This window comes from Cucurbita pepo, chromosome 3 (assembly GCF_057944985.1).
Source record: "Cucurbita pepo subsp. pepo isolate OVF chromosome 3, ASM5794498v1, whole genome shotgun sequence".
NCBI classification, from domain to species: Eukaryota; Viridiplantae; Streptophyta; class Magnoliopsida; order Cucurbitales; family Cucurbitaceae; genus Cucurbita; species Cucurbita pepo.
In genome coordinates, this window is record NC_141800.1 from 1333032 (window position 1) to 1357800 (window position 24769).

General features: G+C 35.5%; 5 protein-coding genes and 1 long non-coding RNA gene across 23 annotated transcripts; 4 read left to right on the forward strand and 2 right to left on the reverse strand.

Annotated features, from left to right (window-relative positions):
- The first annotated feature begins 991 nt into the window (after positions 1-991).
- Positions 992-2022, forward strand: LOC111791279 (uncharacterized). Its single transcript, XM_023672557.2, has one exon. The coding sequence runs from the start codon at positions 1346-1348 to the stop codon at positions 1805-1807; it is 462 nt and encodes a 153-aa protein (XP_023528325.1). The 5' UTR covers positions 992-1345; the 3' UTR covers positions 1808-2022.
- Positions 2023-3299: 1277 nt separating this feature from the next.
- Positions 3300-6909, reverse strand: LOC111789884 (protein CIA1). 4 transcript variants are annotated; one of them, XM_087122393.1, is made up of 10 exons: positions 6531-6909; positions 6040-6182; positions 5664-5882; positions 5498-5562; positions 5345-5410; positions 5100-5171; positions 4593-4655; positions 4325-4394; positions 4025-4108; positions 3300-3506 (listed from the first exon to the last, which is right to left on the reverse strand). In XM_087122393.1, the coding sequence occupies exons 1-10, from the start codon at positions 6706-6708 to the stop codon at positions 3435-3437; spliced, it is 1032 nt and encodes a 343-aa protein (XP_086978519.1). In that variant the 5' UTR covers positions 6709-6909; the 3' UTR covers positions 3300-3434. The 4 variants fall into 4 exon arrangements, with proteins under 4 accessions (XP_086978519.1, XP_086978520.1, XP_023526372.2 ...); XM_087122394.1 differs by having other exon boundaries at positions 6129-6182; positions 6514-6909; XM_023670604.2 differs by having other exon boundaries at positions 6040-6186; positions 6514-6908.
- Positions 6910-7118: 209 nt separating this feature from the next.
- On the forward strand, positions 7119-9156 carry LOC111789887 (cytochrome b-c1 complex subunit 9, mitochondrial). Its single transcript, XM_023670608.2, has 3 exons — positions 7119-7350; positions 8042-8089; positions 8910-9156. Exons 1-3 carry the CDS (start codon positions 7231-7233, stop codon positions 8958-8960), a joined length of 219 nt encoding a protein of 72 aa, XP_023526376.1. The 5' UTR covers positions 7119-7230; the 3' UTR covers positions 8961-9156.
- An 892-nt stretch (positions 9157-10048) lies between these two features.
- GNA1 (glucose-6-phosphate acetyltransferase 1) lies at positions 10049-14347 on the forward strand. 3 transcript variants are annotated; one of them, XM_087122398.1, is made up of 3 exons: positions 10053-10274; positions 10420-10930; positions 14206-14347. In XM_087122398.1, exon 2 carries the CDS (start codon positions 10425-10427, stop codon positions 10896-10898), a length of 474 nt encoding a protein of 157 aa, XP_086978524.1. In that variant the 5' UTR covers positions 10053-10274; positions 10420-10424; the 3' UTR covers positions 10899-10930; positions 14206-14347. The 3 variants fall into 3 exon arrangements, with proteins under 3 accessions (XP_086978525.1, XP_086978524.1, XP_086978523.1); XM_087122399.1 differs by lacking the exon at positions 14206-14347 and having other exon boundaries at positions 10049-10274; positions 10367-11069; XM_087122397.1 differs by lacking the exon at positions 14206-14347 and having other exon boundaries at positions 10054-10274; positions 10420-11069.
- LOC111789883 (uncharacterized protein At5g03900, chloroplastic) lies at positions 11723-16082 on the reverse strand. Of its 2 annotated transcripts, none has more exons than XM_023670603.2 (14): positions 15545-16082; positions 15283-15390; positions 15088-15188; positions 14928-15008; positions 14768-14840; positions 14611-14676; positions 14365-14448; positions 14189-14254; positions 13722-13864; positions 13555-13641; positions 13410-13473; positions 13171-13314; positions 12566-12734; positions 11723-12056 (listed from the first exon to the last, which is right to left on the reverse strand). In XM_023670603.2, exons 1-13 carry the CDS (start codon positions 15944-15946, stop codon positions 12591-12593), a joined length of 1563 nt encoding a protein of 520 aa, XP_023526371.2. In that variant the 5' UTR covers positions 15947-16082; the 3' UTR covers positions 11723-12056; positions 12566-12590. The 2 variants fall into 2 exon arrangements, with proteins under 2 accessions (XP_023526371.2, XP_023526370.2); XM_023670602.2 differs by having other exon boundaries at positions 11723-12038; positions 15545-16081.
- A 122-nt stretch (positions 16083-16204) lies between these two features.
- Positions 16205-24723, forward strand: LOC111789890 (uncharacterized). 12 transcript variants are annotated; one of them, XR_015420358.1, is made up of 15 exons: positions 16205-17091; positions 17236-17306; positions 17393-17521; positions 17608-17714; positions 18647-18688; positions 19167-19287; positions 19831-19872; positions 20049-20111; positions 20502-20604; positions 20689-20796; positions 20930-20997; positions 21262-21301; positions 21785-21842; positions 21945-22061; positions 22575-24723. It is a non-coding gene; the product is annotated as an uncharacterized LOC111789890 (long non-coding RNA). The 12 variants fall into 12 exon arrangements; XR_015420357.1 differs by having other exon boundaries at positions 20049-20081; XR_015420353.1 differs by having other exon boundaries at positions 19831-19868; positions 20049-20604; positions 22575-22692; positions 22894-24723.
- Positions 24724-24769: the final 46 nt, after the last annotated feature.

Sequence of the window (24769 nt, forward strand, 5' to 3'; positions counted from 1 at the left end):
CATTTCCTTTCCTTCTTTCTTCCAGTTTTCATATGTACTTGGACAAAAACGTCTTTTTTCCTCTTTTACCCAATTTATCATTTCGAGGTTGGTACAATGTGCTTAGTGATTTACCCCAAATAACTTTCAACTTGTTAAAATTATTTTAAATCATATTTTAATTTTGTAAAATCAATTTAGAAATGTAAAATTAAAAACTAAAATAATTTTAAATTATTATAAATATGTTTGAGAATGATTTTTAACCTTACCAAATAATAATAATAATTATTATTATTTATTTATTTAAAAATTACTCAGGAAAGTAAGCTAAAATGTTGAATTCATAACTCAAAACACCTGATTTTGGTTCACATATTCTGGTTAAATTACTTCACTATTCAACCACGATTACAAACTTGATTAAAAGAAAACACGCTAGCTCTCTCTGTCATGTTTGTCTATGACCGTATGCACATTTCAAATCCCTTTTACTATTATTGTTGTGTCAATGCATGGATGTATGATCGATCACCAAAATCATGTCTACACCCAACAAAGCTAAAATGCCAAAAAATGTAAAATAAAAGATCTGACTAGTTGTCAATTTTTTATACCCAAGTTATATGTCATCAAAGTCGTTATTACTTATTCACTTTTAGCTTAAAACATTACTTTCTTTAAAATTGTTTTCAACGTATTTCCTCGCTCACGTTTTCTAAACATTTCTCTTAAACGTGATCCGAGACTCGAACATACGCCAATATTATCCGTGAAGTCCAAATTTCACACGATTGGTTTATTCACTTAGTTAGAACAAATGTCGCCCAATTATTATCCTACCATCACAATCATGAGCAAGAATTGTAGACCTCAAACGCTAGGAAAAATATCTTTATGAAGTCAGAATCAAGATCCCCACCCCTTTTAAGTCATTACCCAACAAAGAAATTCCTATAATGAATGCATAATTTGAACCCATAGCTTAGCCTCCTCCTCTCTCTCTCTCATAACTCATACCAATAAAACCAATTTCATTGGCCAATGAATACCAAATCAACCTCAGCCTCACAATCCTCCAACTTCCAATCTCAGCCCTTCATTTTTTTTCTTTTTCTTTTTCCTTTTTTTTTTCCCCCTTTCCTCTGAAAATTCTCCCATTTCATTTTCCTTCAAATTCCCACTCCCCAATCAAACCCCAAACCACAAATCCTTCTTCTTCTTCTTCTCCCTCACATACTCTGTCACTTTCTTTCTCTGTTCAATCCATTTAACTAATTATTCTTCTTCCTTTTCCATAGCCAACGGGATTCGAGTCAGTTCCAGCGTTTTTTAAAATTCTTTTTTTTTTTTTTTTAATTTTTGCATGAGGGCAGAGGTTCGAGCGAGTTCGCGGGAGATGGATTTTCAAGGCGCCGGTTCTTGTCTTCATCAGTACTCCCTTTCTCCTCCGCCTCCGCCTGCTCGAAACGGCGGAATCGAACAGGAATTACGATGTCTGGTTTCGAGTTTCCGCGGAGGAAAACGCTCGGAATCGGACGTGAAGGAGGACGACGGGGTGGCAGTGGAGGTACCTGCGGCGGCGGCGGCGGCGGAGGAGGAGGAGGAAGGTGGACGGGAGAGGCTGAAGAGGCATCGGGGGGAGGTAGCGGGTCGGGTCTGGATACCGGAGATATGGGGACAAGAGGAGCTGCTGAAGGATTGGATCGATTGCTTTGCCTTTGACGCTTGTTTATTTCCGACTGGAATTGGATCGGCGAGGGCGGCGCTGATTGAGGAAGGAAGGAGGGCCAACAATGGCGGATTCAGACCGGAGAACAGGTGCTGATTTTCAGTGATTTCCTAGGTGGGGTAAATTAATTGCAATAAAAAAAAATTAAAAAAAAAAAAACATCCCAAGCTCTGAATAATATTAGTGTTTCCAACATCTGGGGAGAGATTTTGAATGGAAGCAATCAAACAAAATGATGCACTTTGTTTTGTTCATGGCGGCCATTTGATTTCCCATTGTTATTAGTTAATACAATTATGAATTCTCCATCATCATCATTATTATTATTATTGATTAATCTTAATCCCTATGTAATCTTTTTTTGCCTTTAATCATCTAGCTTTCTCTTCTACTATTTTTTTTTTTCTTCAAATAAATTTTAAAAATAAGTTAAATTAATAAAAATATTAAAAAAATACTCTTGAACTTTACTTACGGTTAGTTTTGGATGAAAACGGTAAGTAATTTATTTTTAAAACTAAGTATTTCAAAAATACTCTTTAAAGTAACTTTAAAGAGTCTTATTAATATTCTACTAAGTATTTCAAAAATACTAACTTTATTAATATTCTTCTATTATTCCTCTATCCCTCGTACCTTCTCATGAACACAATTTCAATTTGATCACAATAATCTTAATTTAACTAATTTAATCAATTAAAATATATATTATTAATATAAAAAATTTATAAATTTGGATTACATTCCTGTGATTTGAACTCAATAATACATACTAAACTATAAAAAATATATAGATTTACGAATTTTGTATTTTGGTTAAATGTACGCTAAATTATTTTTAATATTGTTTTGATGTCATTATTTTTAATATTGTTTTGATGTCATCTTAGTATGTTTTGTTTTCACTCACATGTTTTTTTAGAAAAAACTTCTAAAAAGTCACTTAACATAAAATTGATCCAAACAAAACATGTTTATTTCTAAAAGTTCATATGCACATTGGTGTAAATCTTTTTCAACCATTCTATCAATTGAATCACTTATATTCAAATGTGGTATTGGTTCGTTCATGTACTATTTCTATTCGGGCATCACAAGAAAACATGCCAATTATTGTTGAAGTATTTAAGAACCATATAGGATGTCAAATCTAAATCTACAAATTTTAGGGGTATTTATGTTAATTTTTAGCTACTACATGAATTTTAGAGTGTCCCAAACTTATTTAATCAAATATTAGGCAATTATCCGTCTCCCTCTCTTCTTATATTCTGATGACCTATAATTCAAAAAAAAAAAAAAAAAAAAAAAAAAAAAACTCAAAATATATATATTTTTATCCGTCTCCCTCTCTCTTCTTTAAACTCTCCCAATTCTATTGAGTTTTGGACTTGACAAGTTTGGAGCATCATCTAGCAAGCTCACATTCTGCATCTGGTCTCTTGGTTTATCGTTAACTTGCAAGTTAAGACATAATATGGTTTATCGTTCTAACAAGTTAAGACATATATATTATGTTCCCTCGCTATATAAACTATTCCCATACAAAGACTCAACAATAAGGTTAAAAGATTTGATAATCAAGAGATAAAAATAAGTGGATGCCCCAAAACACATTCTCTACCAAGCTTTAACATTATAATTCACATAATTTATTATAACCATTTGGTTATCAGATAAGAACACTATGGCACTAACATGATTTGAAAAGTTAATTTAGGAATTAGGAAATAGGAATCAGCTCCCATATCCTTATAGTACCATCATCGCTCGCCGAACCAAGAAGCCTCTCCTCCTGACACAAGATGGAATGGAAATGTTAGAATGAGAGAAAAGCGTAGCGTCTCATTAGTAGCAGAGATAATAGCATACAATCAGCCATTTGAATTATAGACCAGCTAAAAGACAGAAGTTAACAGCTCAGAGTAATGGGGCTGTGATTCCTGAGGTCTTCCGACTTCCACTCGGGCAGATGGTGTCACCTTGTATGTGTGCGATCCCACATCGGTTGGAGAGGGGAACCATTCCTTATAAGAGTGTGGAAACCTCTCCCTAATAGACACGTTTTAAAACCTTGATGGGAAGCTTAGAAGGAAAAGCTAAAAAAGAACAATATCTGCTAGCGGTGGGCTTGGACGGTTACCATATGTATCTCAACTAATCTTAGGATACAAGGCAGTGGCTACTAAGGATTTGAGTCGACAGATCATAGTATATCGGTCCATACATGACTAAAGTTTGATTCCAGTCATGAGCCTAATCATTTAAATGCTGGTTAAGTAAACATTTTGCATGTTGAAATAAAAAACTTACCCCTGGGCTCCATTGCACTGAATTTACATCCATGTTATGGGCTTTCTCCTTCTTAAATAGCAACTGGAATGAAGGTCCATCAATCTGCAAGCAGAAAAGAGAGAGTGGTCAATATTTTTTCCTTTCCTTTCATTGAAAGTTCCACTACATTTTCACGTCCTAAAATTAACGACGCTAACATGAGTATAGCTCAATGGTTAAGACATCCCCGTTTCTTTTAAGAACTCGTAGGTTTGAATCCCGACCCTATATAAGGTGAACAAATGCATATAATAATAAGGTGAGGCAGGCATTCATCACCACTTTCTCTTGATTCTCCACAAACAAACGGAGAGAATCGTCAGCTGCTCCACTGGCAATTATACCATTTCTGTCACATTCACGTGCAATAATCATCAGTCTCATAGATGTATGGTTAGAAATTACAATATAAGATGAACAAATTTCTGCACGCCTTAAGTTCTATGCAATTACTGGACTAACTGTCTTTAAATACGGTAACACGAGAAAGAAAAATCTTTAATAGACCTAAAATTAAAACCTTAGAGCAACAAAATAATTAATTTACCTCGACCAATGAACGGAGAAAATTGTTCGATCATGATAACCAGAAAGAGTACAAGTATGCCTCCTAACAAAACCAGATAAAAGAACTTCCCATCAGCATGGTTACAGAAAAACAAACACAACACAGCAGTTGAAGACGAACAAAGATATCAATAGTGTCTCATTAAGAAATTATTAATAATAATAATAAGATGATAAATAAATAAATAACACAGACATATAAACAGGTAAGAAATCAATGTTTTGTCGTAGAAGCAAAATCTTCAAGAAACAGGGATTCCTTTTTAGCTCATACGATTACAAGGTTTTAATCAACGGAGACCGTGTCGATTAGATAAATGATACATATTATGAATGGTTCTTTCATTTTCAAGCCAATGCTCATATTTAAGCATAAAAACCAAGCAGCCAAGGTACCAAAAATACAGGAAACATAACATATGCGATCAATAAATTTCATTATTCCGAAGGCACAGAACAATAACGATGAAGTTTTTGTGTCGCTCACCATGGGGAATAGCCACCCCCGGAATGCAACCTTGTCTCATCTGATTCCCATATTTTAAGGGTGAGATCATCACTACAAAAGTGCAACATTGTCAAATTAGATCCACCTAATCGAATCATTTAAAACATGGTTTGAAATAATTCCTTATTAACGTCCATATGAACAAAGAAATGGGGAAAAATGAATAGCTTCCAAGAAAATTTCAAGTTTTATTGCTCTCTCTCTCTCTCACACACAGAGCTTACCTACAGGTGACCATTTTGTTTCCAGTTGGATTAAAAGAAAGGGCCCAAACTGTAGAAGAGTGACCACTGAAAGAAAATTGGCATCACAATCAAGTTAAACCTGAGGATTGATTTATAAAAAATGCATGAGAGAAAAGTGAAATAGTTATGTACTTGTTAGATTCATCCAAAGTCTGAACACAGTGCCAATCATCGTTGTCGTCATCGCCTGCCCAAACCTGAAGTGGTTTCATCCTCATAAATCAATATCTCCTGTGCAAATCTGATGCAATCCATACGCAGATCGAAAAAATAATATCAGAACCCATCTTAGAAGTACCTTGACAGTGTTGTCATAGCTGCACGAGAATACGAGATCCATGGTCGGGTGCCACTGAACCATTTTTACGTCTTGTGTGTGTCCTTGCAACACAGAAACACACTCATACTCGTTGCCTGGAAAGACTTCCCAAATCCAAACGGTTCTGTCTCGACTGCACGTTGCAAGCAAAGAACCAGACGCATTCCAAGAAACGCTCTTGATCTCATTCTCATGACCCTAAAAGTCAACCAATAAGACAGGTTTTTTAAATGCACTGATGATTGGATAAGACAAGGGCAATAAAATAGCAGATACCCCCATCCTTATGGATCATCAGGATAAAATCTTGCAATGAATATGGTGTCTACATATAATACTTGATAGGCAATACTACCTCTAGAGTGGAAACACATTCATAATCACCCCCTATATTCTCCCAAATAGCCGTGGTGGCATCAAAGCTTGCAGTGGCCAATAATTTACCGTTTGGTGACCAAGCGCACGACCTAACAGTTCTAGTATGCGTTTCTTCCAAAACTGCCTGTAAACAACACTACATTAGCATTTCAGCTCCCAAAGTCAAACACCTAAGATTTCGATTAAGTGTCTTACAATCAAATGGAGAATAAAAAATTTCACAAAACAAAAGGAACTCTTGTAAGATGAGAAACTTTCTCGGTTGCATAAGTTCTTCTGTTTATGTTCGTCATCTAAATCCAAATATTTCGTAATAACATCGAAGTAAAAGAACTACCAACTGGATAAACAATTTCCAATAAACTGAAATCACTGCATCCACGTTAAAATCCAATACCATACAAACTCTTATAATCAACGATTCAACAAAAATCGATAGATGAAATAGAACCTTGCAATTCCACGAACCAGAGGAAGGATTTTGCTCCCAGATACGGACGGTTTTATCACCGCTGCAGGAAGCGAAAACAAGTGGAATTCCTCCAACTCCGGTGGCGGGATTCCATGCCAGACTCCATACCCTGTCAGTGTGACCTTCAAGCTTCGCAGTCTCCTTCAGCTCGAATCCGCCATCCCAAAGCTCCATCACAAGAATGGCCAAATCTCCGGCAAACGGGAAGATTAAGCCCTTGGTCCGCAAGCTTGGAAGACTCTGCAGCTCTGCTGTAATGCGCGGCAAAGGGATCAGCACGCGCCGCCGCGGATTCTGTACTCAACGAGTCGCCCGCTTCAAGAGATTTATGCATTAATGAAGTAATGCGATCTAAACTTGCATATTGAATCAAAGTATTTCGATTTCTTTATTTATATTTATGCTTTGACTTTTTTAATTTTGTTTAATTTTATGATGGACCAATAAGTAGTGCATTTATTCATCAAGGGAATAGCTGGAATGCTCGCTATTTCAATTAAACCGGAGCGGTTCATCCAGATCGTTAAGGGTTATTGCAGCAGAGTCGAATCGGTTCGAATCGGTTCGAAGCGGTCAAGAGTTGCAACAAATCAAACTATTCCATTCCCGTCTTCTTCTCTCAACCAAAGGCGCGGGAAGTTTCTACTAACCCTAACGCATCGATCAGAAGGCAAAGAACTCGCGAGAACATCGACAATGAACTCAGCAGGTCGAAGAAGCGGAGGAGGCCTTTTCGAAGGTCTGTACAGAGTGATTATGCGCCGTAATTCTGTTTATGTCACCTTCATCATCGCCGGTGCTTTTCTCGGAGAGCGGGTAATGTTGTGGACCTCATTTTTCATTCTCATTTATGTCTGTTGCTTTTTTCTCTATTTTTTTTGGTGGATTGTGGTTTTGTTAATTTCGTTTTCCGCACTCAATCTGAGGATCTAGTTTTTGCAAATCACTGGATATTGATATTAAACTTCGTGGCTGTGTTATCGCTGATTCGTGGAAAAAGTTCAACGAAATAAGTTTATTCGTATCTGCCCGCTCACAAGGTGAAACTGTATTGAAATTTATGGTTTATCTGCTGGAGGAGAAACGATAACGCGTAGAGGATTCATATATTGGTTTTTTTTTTGTTCCAACATCCTCTTTGGATTCATATATTGGTTCTGGCATCAATTAAAAAATTCGCCGAACATGATCGTATTGAATTTCATTGATGATTGTGTGCAGATTCTGAATTGTGTAAATACGGAATTTGGGCATTATTTGATCTGTTTATTGTAGTCAGAGGGCTTCCTTTTTTGCTTTAGATTTTAAACTATCATGATAATGGAAGTGGTAACCAGGAAAAAGGAACGTAAGGATGCTTCTCTGTTTGTTTTATGGACTGTTATGTAATGGGCCTTGGTATGTTAAATTGTGGCAGGGGACTTATGAGCTGCATGGCATTTGTGTTGTTTCTGTAAGTTTATGGTATCTTTTTCTTACCTTAATGCTAGTATTTCTAATGGCGCAGGCTGTGGATTATGGAGTTCACAAGCTCTGGGAGTACAACAATGTTGGGGTATGGAACCTAACCCCATAAACTGATTTACTTTGTTTTTCTACGTACACATTTCAAATTTATTGATGGCCTCTTTCTCCACATAGACGATCATTTTGGCTATTCTTGTGTGCTCCATTAATCTAGAATATATACTTGATGTTTTATTCTGGATCTTTATTTCAAGATCATTTTTGTGTTCTTAAGACCAGGAAAGTCTTAATTTCTAGAAAGTTAAGGCTGTATTAGAAGTTTCCTGGGATAATTATAAACTAAGTAGTTTGTGTATTAAACCGTGTCACGGTTCAGAAGCAAATTGGTTTTAACTACTCATGGTTGTGATGCTCCCTTTTTCTTGTATGTTAAGTGAGCTGTCGATAATTGTCGATAATTACTAACAACTGGCACCAAAAACATAACTCAACTAATTAAGATATTATATCTTTGATCGAAAGTCCGAAGTTTGAAGACTAACTCAATCTTACATGTTGAACTCTTAAAAGGGCTGCTAATGGGTGAAGAAGGGCTGTTAGGATTGCTACTCGCGCCCACGAAGTAGACAATATTTATTAGTGTTTTTTTTTTAATTGAAAATGTCCTTCATAACGATGAGTAAAATGGGTCGAAAGAACAAATCAAGAGTGATTTACATGCTAGAAAAATTATATGAAGGTAACTTGAAACTATTATATTCATCCGTATTCATTCTACTACAATTCTTCTTTAGAGGAGATGCTTACCTGCATAAAAATGCTACTAAACAACTGTTGTTCCGAATTAGTAGCTTTCTTAACTCATTTTCAACTCTGTTTTGATATATGATGGTCTAATAATTATGCAGAAGCGGTATGAAGACATTTCAGTTTTGGGGCAAAGACCGTCGGAAGAATGAACTTGTCAGCCGCCAATTGAAAGCTTACACAATCATGGACTCGAGGTAATAAAAAAACTGGTGGCTTAGGATGGTAAATGAGAATGTATTTCCAATGGAAAACACATTTTTTTTCTTCAGTCTGGAAAGTTTGTGTTTCTTCATGAGATTCTAATCATATTTTATTTGATTAAGTTCAGAGTTCCGAGGTTTCGTATATTACCTTTGATTATGATCATCGAGAATACGTGAAAAGCAAATTGTTAAGAGTAGTACTAATTACGAAGTTATTAGGATATGAGCAGTGGCATAATGGTGTTACCATTAGGTTGTAACTTTTGTAAATAGATGGAGTTTAAAGAAACTTTGCAAATTAGTCAGTCCATAGGGGATTGGGGGAGGAAGATAGCTCTCTCGAAAAGTTATCGTCTTTGTCATTTCTCTATAGTTTTCGGTGCTGAAACCGAAGAGGGAGGCTCTCGGAATTTTGCAAGAGAAGTAGAGGGGTTGTTTTGTTAGAGAGAAGAAAGAATGGTAGAGCTGAGAATCGAACCATTTGAGTTGGTTTTCTACCAAAAAGTAAACGAACCTATCGAATGTGGTTTAAAACTAACATATCAAACATAGGATTAGAAAACCGAGCTAAGCAGAGAGTTCCGGTTTGCTTGGTTTTCATCATGTTTTTACCATACTGCATAAGGTCATACCAGGGAGGTTCTAGTGCTGTGCATTTGATGGGTTACATATTCACAAGGCTTTATCACTTGTGCTATTACTATCTAATTTTTTAAAAAACAATTTTCAGTTTATAAGCTTTAATAAATAATGATTTTTTAACATTACGATTATTCTACGACTTAAGATTCAAGTACGTGATTTTATGAAATCTGAAGTCAATTTCAATCCAAATTACTTGAATTTTTTGTCATAATTGGTTGATTTCAGGAAATGCCTTTTATACCCAACCGAGTTTAAAGAATAGAGGATATTTTAGTATTTTCACCTCGCTTCTCAAAATGAAAATGTCGATATATATAAATATTATTTTGTTTTTTCAAATTTAGGCGGTGAAAATATTTTGGCTCTTTTTTTTTTTTTTTTTTTTTTTTGTCGATTATTCAACTTGCTCCTCCCTTATCTCGTGCGCGCTTACAAAGGCCTCTTGCCTCTCTCACGCGCGTTCACAGTTTCTTAAAATCGCTTCGTCATTTCTGTCCATTGCTCCCAACATTCTTCAGATCAACAAGAAAACCTCATCTCCAGAGATCCGCAACGCAATAGTAGCCTTCATCTGCAGATCTTAAGATCATTCATCTCTGTTTAGGATTTTACAAGGTTTGGTTTCGATTTCCGCAGCTGCATTCGTTTTTTCGGGAATGTTTTGACTTCTCTTGCTTATAATCTCTATTGTATTGTTGATCTATCAGCAAAACCCTATCCGTATTAACTTCCTAATCGTTCTCTCCTCTCGATCTCTCAGCCGCAATGCAGAGCCCTAACTCATCAAGTGAAGAACGTCGATTAGAAGTTCGAAAATTAGAGATTTCGGACAAGAACAAGGGATTCATTGAGCTATTGCAGCAACTGACCGTTTGCGATTCTGTGTCCGACAAGGACTTCGAAGATAGGTTTCAGGAATTAATCGCCCTTGGAGACGATCATATCATTTGTGTCATAGAGGACGATCGATCGGGGAAGATCATCGCCACTGGAAGCGTTTTCATCGAGAAGAAATTCATAAGAAACTGTGGGAAAGCAGGGCACATCGAAGACGTGGTGGTGGATTCGAATGCTCGAGGGATGCAATTAGGGAAGAAAATCGTAGAGTTTCTTACGAATCATGCTCGTGCAATGGGATGCTATAAGGTAATTCTTGATTGCAGCGTTGAGAATCGAGGATTCTACGAGAAGTGTGGGTTCGAGCATAAGGCGATTCAGATGGCGAAATACTTCAGTTGAAGAAGCCAATAACGTGTTGCGACTTCGCGATTGTAAGTGGATTCTTCTCTGGAGAATTTTCCTGCGCAATTTCCTTTCATATTTCTCTTTGTTTTGATGAATTTCTTCGAACACAAATTATTCGTGTCTCACTCTCACTTTCTTCAAAAGTGAATTTCTCGGTATTGAATATTCTGTTGGTGTCAAAATCTGGTTAGCTTCGGTTCATAGTAATAGTAATTACAGGACGATAATAATTCCCAAGAAAATAATAATAATTATTATTTAGTTCCTGTTAAAAAAAAAAAAAGGTTTAGTTACCTGTGAAAGCCTCAGATTCATAACTTTTAAAAATCAATTAATTAATGATATATAAATTTAAATTTTATAACAATAATAGATTCTTTCTTTCCACTGTCCCAATGATAAATAAAAATAAATAAAAATATGAAAAGGACATCACGAGCCATTACTTTATAACAAGAATAGATTCTTACTTTCCCCCGTCCCAATGATCAATGAAAAATAGAATTTTATAGGAAAAGGACATCATGAACCATTTGTACTGACAATTAGGTTTAGAATAACATTATAAAAATTTTAAGCTAAGATCAACTTAATTAGAGTTCAAATAAAAATTGAAACTGTAAGTAAAAGTAGACTTATTGAACCATGTTTGGGTAGAAACAATCATTTATTTGTCTGAAAATGCATGGTTGAGCTAGTTATACACAAACATTTAGGAACTACTTAGCAGAGATTAAGGTATTGAATGTTTTGACAAGATGGGTGATCCTTTGTAGTGGCGCCCCCATCAAGACATTAGAATTAACGCAAGCCAAATAGGACTGGAAATTGTTGTGTTCTGTGCTATATTCTCAATTTGATTCTTTTAATTTTACAGTGTTGGAATGATAAGACCTAGACCACTCCCTTGAATTTTTACATAGTAAATCACAGTTATGCAGTCTAATCCTCCTATAAAAAAGAAGCTCTGTTATGAAGCAGAATCACAATCTTCGGTACTCTCCCAAACAGAGAAACCATTTCCCCAATTAACATTGAAAGCCACCCTTATACCCTGCGGGCTAATCAACAGCTTAGTGAAATCTTGGCGATTTTGAATATGTGGGACATTGTCTATACCTTGGAATCACGGGACTGCATACACGAAATAAACTAATGAGAACAATTTAGATAAGATACTTGTTGATTAATAGAGGTCACAACTTGTGTATAGTTCAATTAGTTAAGGCCTAGATCATCAACTGAGAGTTAGAAGTTCAAGGGGCTCTCCAATTATTTGTCAGCCTTTGATCGAAGGTTAGTTCTCTGCCTATTCAACAAATTCAACAAAGACCTAGCTAAACAAAGACCTAGCTAAACAAAGACCTAGCTAAACAAAGACCTAACTAAGCAAGTTTTCGAGTTATGAAGTCAAGGAAGCTTCTCTATTTCATTTTCCCCTCTTGTGTACAAATAAATCACCAAACCTACATGCATACCCGTCAGTGGTAAAATTAAAGATGGAGTTTGTAGTCTAATAGCATTGCATTTTGAAATACTCTCTACAGGAATATGAATTACACCCTTAGCCTGGTCAATATGGTAAGTGCGCATATACAGCAAATATAGCTTCTTAGTAAATGGCATATGGCAATCAGTGATTAAATAGTGAGAAACAATACCTTTCCAATCGATACCACCAGTTCTTTAATCTGATTTTTCAATCTCTCGGAACTTCCTTTCCCATTCTTGGAGCTCATAATTTTGCTCGATTAGATCTCGATCACTACTATACACAATTCGATCCTGTCCAATTACAGTTCTTTGGGCCATGTCTCGAGCACTGAGGAGCTGATAAGATTGTATTCAAAGAATTAGATACTTTGGTGAAATAAATAGAGAGCTTTGCATTTGTTTTTCTAAAAGAAAACAGAATGCTTAAACGACTGAGAAGTAGGACTTCAGCAGAGACTCCAACAAGAGTAAACAGAGCTAGCATCTGAAAAGAGGATATTAACTTTACAGCCCAAATTTAGTGAATCAACAGGCAATTTTCCCACCTGATGAGCAGTTCCACCCAAAAAAATGCAATACATGGCATGCAAGAATCGGTGAAATAGACATCATTAGAGAGTACTAAAACGATGCTAAAACAGAACACTGGTGGGGAAAAAGAAAAACAAAATAGGGTTACTTCTCAAAACTGGAACCAATCCACCCCTAAAAATGGATGGATCTACAGAGGAGCAAACTTCTTTTGGTGTTCTAAAAACTAGATCTTAATTACCTTGCGTCTGAGTGACACGTCTGGCAGTTCAAGCGCTCGGGCACGCTTTTGCCTTGCTTGGTTTCTTTTTCCTATTTCAGCATTTCTCTTCTGGATAATGAACCACCGGACCAATGGAATCGTGAAGAACGAACCAGCATATACCTGCACATTTTTTTTTTAATTATGAAGAATAGTGTCATAAATTGAATCAAATTATAGGATAATTATATGATAGAAGTAACCAAATGACTTCAAACCTGCAGTAGAGGAAATATATCTGATACAAAGTTGATAAGTCCACTGGGTTTAACAGCAACATCCCTTCAAAAAAATGGAATTGGGTGGAAATTATTAGATTCCCTCAGAAACCACAACAAAACAATCCAAGCTTAATATCCATACTTCAACATGGCTCCAAGGAATATAACACCAAACAGATTAAGCCCTCCCAATCCAATGGCCATTGCTCTCTCTGAATTACTTGTTTTACTGCAGACAAAAGAATTCCAGATCATTAATTAACTTCAAACCATACTCCCGAATAAGGTAAAGAAACTTAACCATGGTACCTAAAGACCCATTTCTTCTCTTCGAAAAACTTTTCAATCCCTCCAACCCACTCAGCCCATTTTTTACCCACATACTCCTTCCTTCCACTCCGCTGAGAAGAAGCTGTGCGCTGTAGGGAGGGAAATCGGTATAGAATATTTCCCTATAAATAAAGAACTTTCGGTGAATAGTTTTTCTTTGAGGGGAAGTTATAATCACATATCGATAAACCGAAGATCTAAACTTGCATCATGAAGTACTATTTCATTCTCCATTTCAATGAACCTGTAACAGGGGCAGAAATACTGTATACAAATGGAGATTGTACTCCAAAACCTTGTCTTTTTTCATTACATAGCTTTTTATTAACATAACAATTCAAGCCTCAGTGTAGCAACTGACTTGTGTTCATATATTCTTGACATCAAATATGCATAGATCGAGCTAATTGTATCCATTCAAGCATTTCATACCTCGTTAAACATACCTCTTCATCGATTTCAGGTTGGCCATCAAAACGTAAAAGAACTGGTAAAATGTACGATTCATCATCCTGCAATCATCAAGAGGATGAAACAAGTCAAACAGAAAAATAAGATTTGAATTACAGTTGATTCCACCTATTGTTAAATAGCCGTCAAGCAACAATGATTGGCAACTTACCGTGTTCCCCTCTGTCACATCCAGATATGGTGCAAGTTCTTCAGCAGCTACAACACCACCATTGGAGGTGATGTATTGACCAATCTGCAAGTATACCTCAAAATATTAGCTGATAAAATAGTTACTGCTCAAAGAAAACAATTAAAACCAACTTCCTGTTACAAAATATTAGCTGATAAAACAGGTAGGGAAATTATATATAATATTGAAAGTAACGGACCACTGAACACAGTCCTCAAATATTACCAACTTCCATCTCTCTTCTTCAATTCCTTGATTTGGATCGCCGTCGCCAAAAACAAATGAGAAAATCTGAAGGAAGGCCATTACAGAGTTAGGATTTAAATCTGAGCTAAAGTAGCAAAGGATCGTAATAGAAACTAGATATCATTCAATCACATACAGATTCAATAAAGTCCATCTTATTATCTTCTGTCTGTAGCCTGCGTCTCCTGTAGTAGTATGGATCCCAGTACCTTACACCATCCAAACAGGAAGGAATAATGGCCAAAGTCCTCTACAAATAAAGTCAGCAATTGCATGATAAAGAAGATATTTATTACCAGAAAAGATCAGTTGGACTGAAATAGAATGTGAATCCTGAATCATATGATCTGCCGCGTCTTCCACGATTATCCTCTTCACTGCATCGTTAAACTTGAATCAATAGTTTGAAGTTACCTTCAACCTGTACTCTATATTGTTCATGATCAATATTACAACCTTCTGCTTGAAATAAGAGCAATAATTGTAGTATATACAAGAACAATTGATGCAATTAGTGCCGTTCCAAATGAAACCCTGACAAGATATTCAGCAGCTGCCTGAAAATTGAGTTAAGATCGCCATTACAACACACAAAAATTGTTGCCTGAGACTAGAACTTTGAAGAGAAACCCTACGCTTCCTAGTTAATACCTTTGATTTCTCTATAAGAGGTTCAAACTTGATCCAAAACGATTTGGCCGCAAGCTTTGAACGATAATCTTTGGGGAAAACGTAGAGAACGTCGCCCTCATCAGAAACCTGTTAAGAACATCTTGAAAAAATTTGTTGTCACTAAATTAAGAAGTTCAAAATGCTCTGTAACTTACGTTAACAGTCTATACAGATAGAAGAAATCCAGTGGATCCTAGTCTTCATCCTCAGTAGAAGAAGAACTTCAAAATGCAATAAGTACCTCCAAAAAGCCATTGGTATCAGCAGCTAGAGCCTGCAAAGCCTTCTGCGCTTCATTGAGCTTAAGTCCCGCCCTGCTTGCAACGTCTCCAATGGTTACTCTTCCTCCACAAGTGTCCACAGCCTCCATCGCTCTCTTTCTCACATCCGTCGGCAGTTTATCGGTTTCCACTGCCCTTCCAGGTCTGATATCTGAAGGAATATCAATGCCCGCTCTCACAACCGGAACCAAACCCCTTGCCCTAGATTCCGGTAGCGAAATCCGCGTCTGAATGGCCGGAAAAGTAACGGGAGATGGCTTTACGCCAATTACGGGTTTAAGAGTGATGATTAGAGGATGAAAATAGAAGCGAGAACTCTGTGAAATGGCGAAAGAAGTAGAGATTGAGGCCATGATTCGCATAAACTTGACAAATTTGAATGAAGCTTCAAGTTTCGGCCATGGAGATCGAAGTGTGTGCAGCGGGTGACTGTATCTCTTGGGTGAGTGGCTCTGATTTGGAGTTGCAGATTTTTCTTTTTCTTTTTTCTTTTTTCTTTTTTCTTTTTTCTTTTTTCACCGTTTTGTTCTCCATTACCCGGGAAAAAATAATAATAAACAAACCTATCAATTAGTTTTTTTTTTTTTTTTTTCCGTTAAATTGTAAAAAATAATCCGAAATCTTTCCTTTCTTTCGAAAACCTTTTTTTTTTTTTTTCTTTACAAAATTAGTATATTAATTTTCATATTTCAGAGACATTTTAAAATTTTAGAATATAGATTATTTGAAATCTCATAGGTCAAATTTACGATCATTTGGGCCCGGCCGACCGAATAGCCCAACTCGAAATATCGGTGTTTGGGCTGAAGCTTCACAGCAGGCCCAATTATTTTAAATTTTCAGCCCATGAAAGTTGTTTCCCGGGTAAATACTCCCCGCCATCGAGGCCTCTCAGATTCCACTCTCTGCAACAGAAATTTGAAACCGCGGAAGGAAAAGGCTCCACTGCAACCCTTTCGTCGTCTCCAAAACCTCGTTTGGATCTCGATGTCCTCATCCTTTGAAAATTTGTGGAAGATCTTCTTCAAGCTCCATTGGTACTGATTCTACGGCCCGTGATCCGCTGTAGCTACTTCACGGTTGTGATGGACCATTTACGCTCAGGAAACTCGAGTTTCTCTTGTTTTTGCACTCGCTTCCCGAGCATCTGTTCTCTCTCAGCGCTGTTATGTCTCAGTATTTGATTTGGTAATTGATAGTACTCGAAGTTTTAGTACTTGTTTATGTTAGACGAACACGACTCTCCACAATGGTATGATATTGTCCACTTTGAGCATAAGCTCTCATGGCTTTGCTTTGGGCTTCCCCAAAAGGCCTCATACCAATGGAGTTAGCATTCCTCACTTATAAACCCATGATCATTCCCTAAATTAGTCGATGTGGGACTTCCATCATCCAACAGTTTAATCCGCACTTTTTCGGCTGGTTTGCAGTTTTGTCGGAGTCGGCTTACGAAACATCGAAGCCTAAAAGGTTCGAGAGTCGAAATTTAGAGGAGGCTTGGAAGGTATGTCTATCTGGAGAACTATGTTGTTGGTTGTGAATTTTACCCTTGCGAGCTTCGTCCTGCGATTTAGCTCGAATGTAATTCAGCTCGTATTTCTATATCTTAATTGTTGTGAGTTTAATAATTAATTTTGAGTTAATCTAGTTCCTGATCTCGAAGATCTGAAGTTCAAGGTCTTAAATCGAAGAGATGAATATGAGATAAGGAAGGTTGAGGTATAATTTCTTCCCTCCTCAATTTACTCTTGTGCGGCCTTATTGCTTCAAACCTAAATATAATATTGACTTATTCTAACTATTAGCTCACAGACCGTAGCAATGATCGGTTGGACAGCCTTAATTTATAGCGGAAACAACCATACCTGGAAACAGTGGATTTGATTTCAGCGGTGCACATCAATCCTTCAATGTCTATACCGAGTACCTTTTTGGTAAGGTAGATTTGAAGCTCCGAGACGAAATCTGTCAATCTTGATCTCTGTTTTCCATCCTAATTTAAATCCGGTCCTAATACTAGAACAAGGCAAGAGAGAAAATGGAAATGACAAGACCTGTTTTGACGAGTCAATACAAATCTGATGGGGAAAAGATGGATATGATAACCCCTGTAGTAACGAAAAATATGTAAGTTCTTCGCATCCTGACACCAGGTATTTTGATCATCTAAGTTATGTAATATTAAACTGTCCTTGATTTTTCATAATGCACATATAATCTTGCTTTTTAGTAGTCGCAGATCCCTTATGTATGCGGTTTGCAGTATAATCCACCCTTTACTCTTCCATTTTAACATCGTAATGAGATTTCACTTGAAGTAGAGAAGAAAGAAGTATAGCAGTATCACTACCATCATATGATCTTGAAACTCACCTCTGGCGTATAGCCGTATTTTACTCATATTATGAACTGTATATGAGTGTATATATGTCACTTTCACGTATAAATGCAGCTCCATCGTGTAATTGATGGTGCACCGATGGAACTCAATACTATGGATTTGATCATGCTAATGTCCTCAAATATTTACCTCTACCTCCTGAATATAATAATTGGGAATTTCCATGTACCTTGGGTTTGGATAAATGCTGATACACTGAACTTCAAGTTTTTTCTGCGGTATTATGTTCATTATAATAAACTAAAAACTGTTGAATTATCTAAAGTTGAAATGCCTCGTAGGAACCTGATAACTAACTTTAGAGAATTGCGTACTTTTCTTTACCATTTCTCCTATGTAGGGAAGAGCTGAATTCATTTTGTTTATTATTATGACTTGTAGTACAAATTGACAGGGGAATTCTATTCCCTTCTCAATTGAACTGCGGAAACACTTCAATCATGGAGATATTAAAATTGAAAAAAAGTTGAATCGGAGGTAAATTGTTCAAGTGCCTAGAAACTATGAGCCATGGTTCTACTGCTATTCTATCGAATGAAAAATGTTATTGTACACATAATTGTAATACGAATTGGCTTGGAGCCGGAATTATGTCTGCTGCAATCATAATAATGGATTCGTTTTGATATGATTTTGACCTTGTTCGTTAGATCTGCAGGTTTCAGCCTGCAAAGGGTCTTCTACACAGCAGCACAACTAGGTCAGATAGAAATACAATTAGAACTGCAACTCCGTATTCGGATTTTGTTATCATAAACCTGTCTGGCCTACATTTTCTCCAGCATAGCATGCTTATTATGTTGGCTATTCTCTTCCTTGCTTTTGTTATTAGAGATGAAAACCAAAGAGATCTTACACTTTAAATCATTATGAATAAACTTTTTGAAGAATTATAAATTCAGGTTTCTAGCTGGATTACTTCAGAATGCAATGAAGTAGAGTCTTCATTCCTTTGCAGTTAGTATTAATGAGAATTTTAGCTCCATCTGTGTCATTTTCAATCGGCTTAAGCCGATCAGATATCATGTTGTTGATTTATGGAAGATATTTCAATCCTCAGCATCTTTTGCAGTTTTTTTTTTTTTTTTTTTTTTTTTGTTCCAATTACCTGTTCGATCCTCACCACACTATTTCCCACCTCGGGCCTAAAAAATCTAACCTGATTCTGATTGCACTAGGCAGCTAAGAAGGAAGAAAACGGGATACATGACCAAATAGCAGGTCCACATCCGGCTGGAGATGTTGCATGATTAGAAGCTTATAAGACAGTTCATAACCAAGAAGATCTGACACAACCTGGTGAGCACTCGTATGGATGCTCTATTTTTTTCGTTTTTTTAATGACTGTTGACATTTTCCCGCTTAGTCAAACAGTTGCTCGTTGTTCTATCCGTGAATGCTTAGTTTGAAATTTTAATACAAAAAGTTAGAATTCTGAGGGTAAGAAGATTAGGATTTGAAGATGGATAAAATTTAGATGTCCTGGTAACTGTCGTTCATTACATGGAGGATCTCTGTTTGTATGTGAAACATTGACTTAGAGCTCATGATGAATATATGAGTCAAGACCCCATGGTGAACTGTTGTTCGGAGTGATGGAATTGTTGAAACTACAACAATGGAACAGAACGAATTTGCTAAAGCTATGGAGTCTCATTTGATAAGCCTGTTCAAAGCAAATCTAATGTCCACTCCTACCTTTCAGAGCACTGAAAGAGAGCAGTCCAAAGGCGTTCATATTATTACGTTTAATAATAAAAAGAATCTATGTAAAAAGTTCGAATAGAAGCATGTTAAAGTCATTTGAATTACGTATGAAATATCAAGATTCTTTTCTTGTAGGATTGCGGATAAGAAGGCAGCCCAACATTTTGTCGTCCGTATGTTATCCCCAACTCTCAATCTTTATTTGCAAGTGTACTTATCAAGTAAAAAAATATACTTCAGTATTTCATATTCATTAATTTTCTTGTCATCTGCATAACTTAGTGGCCTGTAGGATTGACGGTGTAGAAGAGTTTCAGTAATTTAACAGGTTATAAAATTTTATTGGCCTGTAGGAATGGTCCAACTTCCGTGCCAAAGTTGTTCAGGTGGGAGGAAAGCAGCAATTTCCATTTATGGTTTGAAATCGCCTTTTTTTCCATTTCATTCGTTCAATGCCTGATATCTTTGTATTTGGAGCAAATCAAATATTTATGTATATGCTCAAGGAAATGTCAAGAATGAAGAAGACTGAAATGTGACATGCCCGGTATTAACTTTGTGGGTTTTCCAGTTTTTTTTTTTTTTTTTTTTAACCCAATTTTCAATGCATCACTAACTTTGAATTTTTAGCTCATCACCAAAAATTCATTCGAAAGATTGACCATTTCCAGTTTTCCCCTTCCCTACAATGTATAGATCGTTATTAGAAGTAATCTTTTGCTGGTACATGGCTTGATTCCAACCGCATAGATTCACCAACAACTCTTGATGAAGTGGTAAGCTCCATGTTTGGTATTTGGTTGCAGGTCGATTCAAAACTGGAGTTTCAATGTATGATTCTATGAATCAGATGACATAATCTAGTATCTGGTTCAAAACTATGGTGTGGACTCATCACGTTAGGGCAGGGTTAGATATTTTCAAATTCTTACTTGTTCGATTTTTGGAACCTAGTAATTTTGTATATAACCTCTCTTTGGAAAGTTAATGCAGGGAAGCGAGGAACTTAGCTTGCTCATTTGTTGCTTGCCGTAATTTCATGGTTCTACCTATAAGCCATCGAAGCTACCACCTGCCCCACTAGAAATATGGGCATATGAGGTCACTTACTCAGACTTATTTCAAAATTTAATGTTACAAGTTCATTATTTTTCACGATGTGTAGTGATGGATATCGTAAGCTTCTCTTCCCTTGAACAGTATTTTGAATTTCTATGCCTTCCTTCTCTCTCAGGATTCTCCTTCTTGCTAACTTGTTCGTGGAGTACTTGTAGAGTTGGAGTTACCACATTAAGTGCTTTGGTAAAGTCTCTTATACGTTCATTTTTCAAGTCAGGTCAAGTATTAATTACCAAGTGTTAATATAAGAGTATTAATAAGAAACTATCGGGAATGCATTAAAAATTACAATATTAGTAATGGCATAATTATAATGACTTGATAGTTTGTTAGAGCGGGGTTGAAAGGTTATAATTAGTATAATTTCTCATCAGTAACGCAATATCATTTCGTTGTTTTCATATCGGGATCGCACTAATAACGCCTCCAAAATTGTAATTTTTGCAGTGTAAGTTATGATTAGAAGAAGCATCGGCCTAAATTTTTGGTACATGCTCACTTATATGCCCAGTAATCTATAAATTTCTGCATGCACGTACATGGATTTGGTGTTATACTTATCATTTTTGTGAAGCATTACAATTTCTTGCTGTTTCTTTCCAAACTCATTTTACTATTGGGGTACAATTACAATCTAAGAAAACCCAATTTTCCAAAGCCCACTCCTTTCTCATATTTTCTTTTTCACATTGGTTATTTGGGATTTATGCACAATAGCTTAATTCGCATTTACAGAATAAAAAAGTTAAAAGGCATACGCTTATATTAGTAGTCTTGATTCTACCAGCTCACTTTTTATAAATTTTTTAAGAAAAAAATTGCTTTTCTATCCTATTATTAATGGCAGAAAAAGAATTGAAGAACTTCAAAACTACCTTAAGTTCAATTTGATGCTAAAATGATGAATGTCTGGGTAAAGTTAATTAAGCACATTATTTTGTGATGTTTAGTTCTCTTTTACTTAATTCAGTTGCGCTCGTGGGAGCCCAAAACGACAAGAGTTATATGAGAAAGCCGGACATTTTCAGGTATATCTAATAACAACTTGCACCTACAGTGATGGCTTCTTCTTCTTAATCATTTTATTCAATAAGCAAGGTTAACAATGTTTTTAACCAAATGGCTGATAGGTTCCATACTTAGATGACCCGAACACTGGAGTGTGTATGTTGAAAGTGCTGAACTTGTGGAGTATCTTCAAGCAACTTATGCTCTTTAGTAAGCCATCCTCGCGAGTCATTTCCAAGGTTTATCTTTTATTCTCCTGTTCTTTTTTCACACGGTGAACACATAATTTAGTTCTTCATGCCAATTCTTCAGAGATTCCAATGTTTTATATGATATTAGATTTTCATCATATTGCCCATTTAGATTCTAAATCTAAAAAAATGTCTAATAAAACTCTTTAAATTTTTAAAAAATATCCAATACGTCATGAATTTAAAAATGTTCAATAACTTCTAATTTCATGTCTAAGTGTTCCATGAATTTTAAAAATAGTCTAATAGATTATAAAATTGAAAATTTTAGACTCTAGACCCCATAACAAATTGAGAAATCACTTTTAAAAGCTCTCTCTCCAACAGAATCTATGTACTAGAAGTTTCAAAGCAAGGCATATTAATATGATCCATTGAATGTGGAGGTTGAAGTCTATCCCACAAAGTATATTGACCTGTTTGCAAGGATATCGAACAGTTTCAAAGAAAGAAACTGTTGCTAGGTGTCTCATTTTCTCACCAATTTTTGTGGCTGTACAGAAGGGGCCTATATAACTCTAATGGAATCCCTCTACCCCACATCACATAAAGAAACTTCCTGCCTGTTCTTTGAGGCCGTGAGATCATCCATATGATTACCGAATTTTCAAGTCGATGCGTAAGTGAATATTCCTCAATATGATTTTTTTTTACTTCGAGACTGCTTAATACGATGTATTTTCAATGTCTGATCATTTACAAATGTCTACTGTTACTATTGGTGTACGCCACAGGTATAGTTTTTTGTCTTCAGTCTTCAGTCTTTAGTCTTCACCCTTTAATCTTCTATCTCCAAATTTAACTTATTCATTCATGTTAGGGTAAAAGCCAGAGTTGAATATTGACAACTTCATTTTAGATGCATGCCCATTGCAGAAAACCCATCAATACTTCGTCAGCAAGGGTTGTTTATATCAAAGAAGCATTCGACCCTCCTGACTAATGGTACCTTTTGTTATTAGGTAATTAAGTTATTTATTAAATTTATTTAGCTATCCAAACTTAAAAGTTGGTGTCAAATAGATTTTTAAACTATAAAAAATATCTAATAAATCTTTAAACTTTTAATTTTATATTTAACAAGTTCTTGAAACTTAGAGACAAACTTATAATTAAACTAGTTTTTATTATTATTACTCACGTAATACTTTGAGAGTTTTAATTTTCTAAACTAATTTTGAACACTACATAAAAGTAGTCATCAAAGAGAAGGAAAAAAAAAAAAAACATAGATGGATGTAGAGGCCTTTCAAGTGTCTTTAAAATTCAGTGGCATATCTCCATCTGTGGAGGACTGTTATTAGGGACAAGCAACCGAATATGAGATAGCAAGATAGTGGTTGGAGAGGACCAATTTCATTTTCAAATGAAAAAGCAGGGTATCTCTATCACTCGTCTCTGATGGAAAATAAAGCAAGCAGGTAATGGCTATTGAATTTGATTTTAACCCACCACTCTCTCTCTCTCTCTCTCTCTCTCTCTCTCTCTCTCTCTCTCTCTCCTGAGAGTGCCTCTTCTGATGATGCACTATGCACTTTGGGTGGCTTTAGTTTTTAGCTATCTTTTGATTTGCTTGTGGCTGTTGTGGGTGAGAATGGTCATGAAAGGGAAATCTGACTAGATCTTTGAAAGGGGGAAATTGTTTGATCAAGTCTAAAGGCTTTGTGGCCATTAGGCTCTAACCAATAAAAAGCTTACGTAGAAGGAAGGAACAGGATCATAGAGATCAAAAGTTTTCCTCTTTTTTTTCCCCCTTCCTTTTCCCTTTATTTCTAGTATGCTTTAAATCTTTGGGAAGTTAGTTGTTTCTTCCTTTTTTAGAGTGATTTTTAGTTTCAGAAGAATATCCTTAACCATTTATCGTATTCCAACTTACGATTTTCCTTTTTCTTTCAACTTTTTTGTTATTGAGAGTTTATTTCTTCTTATTAAAAAAACACAAATATGCTTAGTAATCATTTTTGTTTTTTCGTTCTTTGAAATTTAATTTAAAACTTGAATATTTTTATATAAAAATTAGTTTTCAAAATTAGTTTTCTAAAATTGTATAATATCATTTTAGTAATCATTTTTTGCCTTTTGTTCTTTGAAATTTAATTTGAAATTAGAAAAATTTTATATAAAAATTAGTTTTCAAAATTAAATTTATAAAATTGTAAACTATATTATTTAGATATTTATCATACATTTTGCAAGTCAAGAGAGATAAAATGATGCTTTTACATATGTTCTGGAAAATAACAAAAAAAAAAAAAAAAAAAAAAAAACAAGAACTTAGTTTTGTAGTTTTGGAAGATGAGATAGAAGAAACATTATTAACAGAAAACCTAGTTTTTTGCATTTTGCTCCTACTTTCCAATTTTTCAAAAAAATATACAAAATTATTTTTAGTATATAAAGAAATTTAGATAAGCAATAAGAAATGATTTTCAAACACACTTCTATTTAATAAAAAAAGAATAAAAACAAGAATTGGTTATAAGAATGTAATGTTTTCTCCATTTAAAGAGGAAACAATTCTCTCAACATATCTCCTTCCAACTTATGTTCTTTCTCTAATATGTCATTTTCTCTCTAACTTTACTCTAAATTTTCTCATTCGCTCTCTTATGTTTTTTCTATCTAAAACTTTTCTATTTCTTAAAATTTCTCTATAACTTTTCTTTTGGATATTCACTATCTACTACCACTCTTCC

Coding starts and splice junctions, on each gene's coding strand:
- LOC111791279 (XM_023672557.2), top strand. CDS start 1,346: ATGAGGGCAGAGGTTCGAGCGAGTTCGCGGGAGATGGATTTTCAAGGC.
- LOC111789884 (XM_023670604.2), bottom strand. CDS start 6,708: ATGGAGCTTTGGGATGGCGGATTCGAGCTGAAGGAGACTGCGAAGCTT. Junction 5,172..5,344: donor AACAAAATGGTCACCTGTAG/GTAAGCTCTGTG, acceptor GCACTTTTGTAG/TGATGATCTCACCCTTAAAA. Junction 4,656..5,099: donor GGGGGTGGCTATTCCCCATG/GTGAGCGACACA, acceptor TGGTTTTGTTAG/GAGGCATACTTGTACTCTTT.
- LOC111789887 (XM_023670608.2), top strand. CDS start 7,231: ATGAACTCAGCAGGTCGAAGAAGCGGAGGAGGCCTTTTCGAAGGTCTG. Junction 7,351..8,041: donor GTGCTTTTCTCGGAGAGCGG/GTAATGTTGTGG, acceptor CTAATGGCGCAG/GCTGTGGATTATGGAGTTCA. Junction 8,090..8,909: donor GGGAGTACAACAATGTTGGG/GTATGGAACCTA, acceptor ATAATTATGCAG/AAGCGGTATGAAGACATTTC.
- GNA1 (XM_087122399.1), top strand. CDS start 10,425: ATGCAGAGCCCTAACTCATCAAGTGAAGAACGTCGATTAGAAGTTCGA.
- LOC111789883 (XM_023670603.2), bottom strand. CDS start 15,946: ATGCGAATCATGGCCTCAATCTCTACTTCTTTCGCCATTTCACAGAGT. Junction 15,391..15,544: donor ATACCAATGGCTTTTTGGAG/GTACTTATTGCA, acceptor TGTTCTTAACAG/GTTTCTGATGAGGGCGACGT. Junction 13,315..13,409: donor ATATATTTCCTCTACTGCAG/GTTTGAAGTCAT, acceptor AAAAATGTGCAG/GTATATGCTGGTTCGTTCTT.